The 3,428-nt window shown below is 37.2% G+C and overlaps 1 protein-coding gene across 1 annotated transcript; it reads left to right on the top strand.

The window, feature by feature from the left end:
- The first annotated feature begins 632 nt into the window (after positions 1-632).
- On the top strand, positions 633-3,054 carry LOC114308474 (CBL-interacting protein kinase 5). Its single transcript, XM_028254059.2, has one exon. The coding sequence runs from the start codon at positions 1,116-1,118 to the stop codon at positions 2,583-2,585; it is 1,470 nt and encodes a 489-aa protein (XP_028109860.2). The 5' UTR covers positions 633-1,115; the 3' UTR covers positions 2,586-3,054.
- The last annotated feature ends 374 nt before the right edge of the window (positions 3,055-3,428 follow it).

Below are 3,428 nucleotides of genomic sequence, written 5' to 3'. Positions count from 1 at the left end.
GGTTTTAGAGACCAAATTTAGGGACAAAATAATTTTTTAAGGATCAAATATTTTTGTTGCGGAAAATGTCATTATATTTTTAGTAACTAAAATACAACATTAGTGATAAATTATTATCTTTTTTAGACTAATTTTTTTGTCTCAAAAAATAAACCCTTTTGAGATCAAATTATTTAGTCCATAAAAGTGTATTTATTAGTAATATTTTCAAAATTTTGTCACGAAAAGTCTTATTTTTAACTTTTCGGAATAACCTTTTAACGACTATTCTCACAGCAATAGAAATTGGTTCTCAAATATCTTTTACAATAATATTTTTATTTTTAGAGACTAAAAAATTTAATTTCTAAAACTCTTATATGCTATAGTGATAACATAAGAAACAAGATATAGAGATTACCAATACAATTTTCCCTTTATTTATTTATTGGCAATAAATAACATTACCGGGTTGTAACCGAAGCTATCCAAATACTAGGGCACGAGGTGGGCACGTGTGAAGACAGATGGTTTTTTTTTTTTTTTTTTTTTTTTTTTTTTCCCTAATCCTAGTAATGTTAAAGATTAAAAAAAAAACAAAGAATTGATTGTACAATTGAAGCATCTCTGTCCACCACTTATTTCTCATCTTGTACTCCCACCCACAAGCCCTATTTCAATCTTTGAAGCTTTCTCTAGAAAAGGTCAGTATAATCCTCAACCTTCCTACATTGCCTGAGAACAAAACAGCTAGCACATAAATGTATATCCTATGAGCCCACACATATATTCCCTAGGAGATCCATAACTCAAATATAGCACTATATATAGCATAGTTGCTAACAAACTGTCTAGTTTGTGAATCCAATCAAATCTTTGCTATTTTTACCCCAACCTCCATTGGGTAATAGGTGGTTTGTGGTAGTTTTTAGAAACCATATGATACAAGCGTTGTTTCCAGAAATTGGTTCTCTCTCTTTTTCTTTCTCACTAAAGGAAAAGCATTTCTTCAAGCCAACTTGCCCTAGGGCAAGGTTTTAAATCCCTTGGCCCTTTCTTCTCCCTCAATCACTAAAGGAAAAGCATTCCCATTTTTCTCTTTAGTCCTGACCCAGCTAAAATGGGTACATCAACAAATGGGCTATGAAAAATTATCAATAATTGTTCTCTTGATATACTTATTGATTATGTTGAGAGCGAGAAGCACATCGAATATGGAGAAGAAGGGGACTATGTTGTTGGGGAAGTACGAGCTCGGGAGGATTCTAGGTCAAGGCACATTCGCCAAGGTGTACCATGGCCGGAACATAAAATCCGGCCAAACCGTGGCTGTCAAAGTCATCAACAAAGAGAAGGTGATGAAGGTCGGTTTGATTGATCAAATCAAACGAGAGATCTCGGTGATGAGGCTAGTCAGACACCCTAATGTGGTCCAATTATACGAGGTCATGGCGAGCAAGACCAAGATCTATTTCGCCATGGAGTATGTGAGAGGCGGAGAGCTTTTCAACAAGGTAGCCAAAGGGCGTCTCAAGGAAGATGTTGCAAGGAAGTACTTCCAGCAGCTGGTCGCAGCGGTAGACTTCTGCCATAGCAGAGGCGTCTACCACCGTGACCTGAAGCCGGAAAACCTCCTCCTCGATGAGCACGGAAACCTAAAAGTATCCGATTTCGGTTTGAGCGCCTTGCACGAGTCAAGGGGGCAAGACGGCCTCCTCCACACGACATGTGGAACCCCGGCCTATGTTGCCCCCGAAGTCATCAACAAGAGAGGCTACGACGGAGAGAAGGCAGATATTTGGTCATGTGGGGTTGTCCTATTCGTCCTCTTAGCCGGTTATCTTCCATTCCATGACTCAAATCTAATGGAAATGTATAGAAAGATCAGCAGAGGCGTGTTCAAGTGCCCTCAATGGTTCCCACCGGAGGTCCGAAAGCTTCTCTCAAGAATTCTGGATCCAAATCCATGCACAAGAATCACAGTGGCCAAGCTCATGGACAATTCATGGTTCAAGAAAGAATTCAAACAAATTGAAGTCCCATTGCCCATTCAAGATGAACACGACAACACACCTCGCAGCCTTCTAGACTTCAACGAAGCATTTGAATCCGATTCAGAAATCATAGAGAAGAAGAGAGGAGAGGCGACCACAAGTTCCATGATCATGAAGCCAACTTGCATGAATGCCTTTGATATCATCTCTCTCTCGCAAGGATTTGATCTCTCGGGCTTGTTTGAGAATGACAACGATCAAAAGTCTGAAGCCCGGTTCACCACCATAAAGCCCGCTTCAGACATTGTGTCAAAATTAGAAGAGATAGCCATGACGGAGAGTTTCAAAGTGAAGAAGAAAAATGGGACTTTGAACATGCAAGGGAGCAAAGAAGGTAGGAAGGGGCACTTGGCCATAAACGCGGAGATATTCGAGGTGGCGCCGTCGTTTCACATGGTGGAGGTGAAGAAAGTTGCCGGAGACACGCTGGAATACAAAGAGTTTTGCAACCAGGGTTTGAAGCCTTCCCTCAAGGACATAGTTTGGACTTGGCAAGGTTGTGAGCAACAAAAACAAAAACAACAGCAGCATGATGATGAACAACATTTCTAGATATAGGTACATTTCATGGGTTAGATGTTGTTGGGATTCCATTTCCTTTTTTTTTTATATATATATATAGTAAAGAAGTTTCAATATGAACACAAAAAATCATACAGAATTGGACACGTAATATACATGAATCAATAAGATTTTTATAAAAATTATATGCATTTTGTGTTCAGTTTTGTAATTAGTTTGTGTTCATAGGCTTATTTATGAACAACTAATTGTATTAATACAGACTGGCCATTCCTTGTGGTTGAAGGGCTGGTTGAGAGAGAGAGAGAGAGAGAGAGAGAAAGCAAAACCATGCATTTTTCTTCATTGCCGATAAAGGTTGTTGTTTTCATTGGCATCTCTGATCTTTTCTTCTCTCTTGTTTTTTTTTTTTAGTTTTTTTTTTTTATTTTTTTGGGTGTTTAGTTTGTAATGTTTCAGTACACTGCTTCTATAAAATGTGAAGAGTGACATTAGTTTCTTTGTATAAGCTTTTCTTATAGACATCTTGATATTTTTGCATGCAACATACAGAATTATATATTCAAAAAAGTACTCTCAAAATTATTCTAAAAATCAAATGTGTTAATTAAATTTATTTCGAGTATCACCCCATCACACTAAATTTAATTTTCATTATACGAATTATTTTTAAAACACCTTATTTTTTGAGTATATAGCTTTTTCCTACATCACATAAATCATTTGGACACAAGCTGGCTATCGTGGATGGAACAGGACCATAAGGTAAGCCCAAAAGAACAATGCACTGACCAATAATAAAAGTAGGAAAATGCTAATTAAAGCTTAATAAACTGTAGCAAAGATTGATTTATATATATATTTTTTAAAAAA

This window comes from Camellia sinensis, chromosome 9 (genome assembly GCF_055761805.1).
Source record: "Camellia sinensis isolate YWXY chromosome 9, ASM5576180v1, whole genome shotgun sequence".
NCBI classification, from domain to species: domain Eukaryota; kingdom Viridiplantae; phylum Streptophyta; class Magnoliopsida; order Ericales; family Theaceae; genus Camellia; species Camellia sinensis.
This window is presented reverse-complemented; position numbering and strand designations above follow the sequence as displayed.

What these genes read in the sequence shown, in the direction of transcription:
- LOC114308474 (XM_028254059.2), top strand. Translation starts at nt 1,116, where the DNA reads ATGGGCTATGAAAAATTATCAATAATTGTTCTCTTGATATACTTATTG.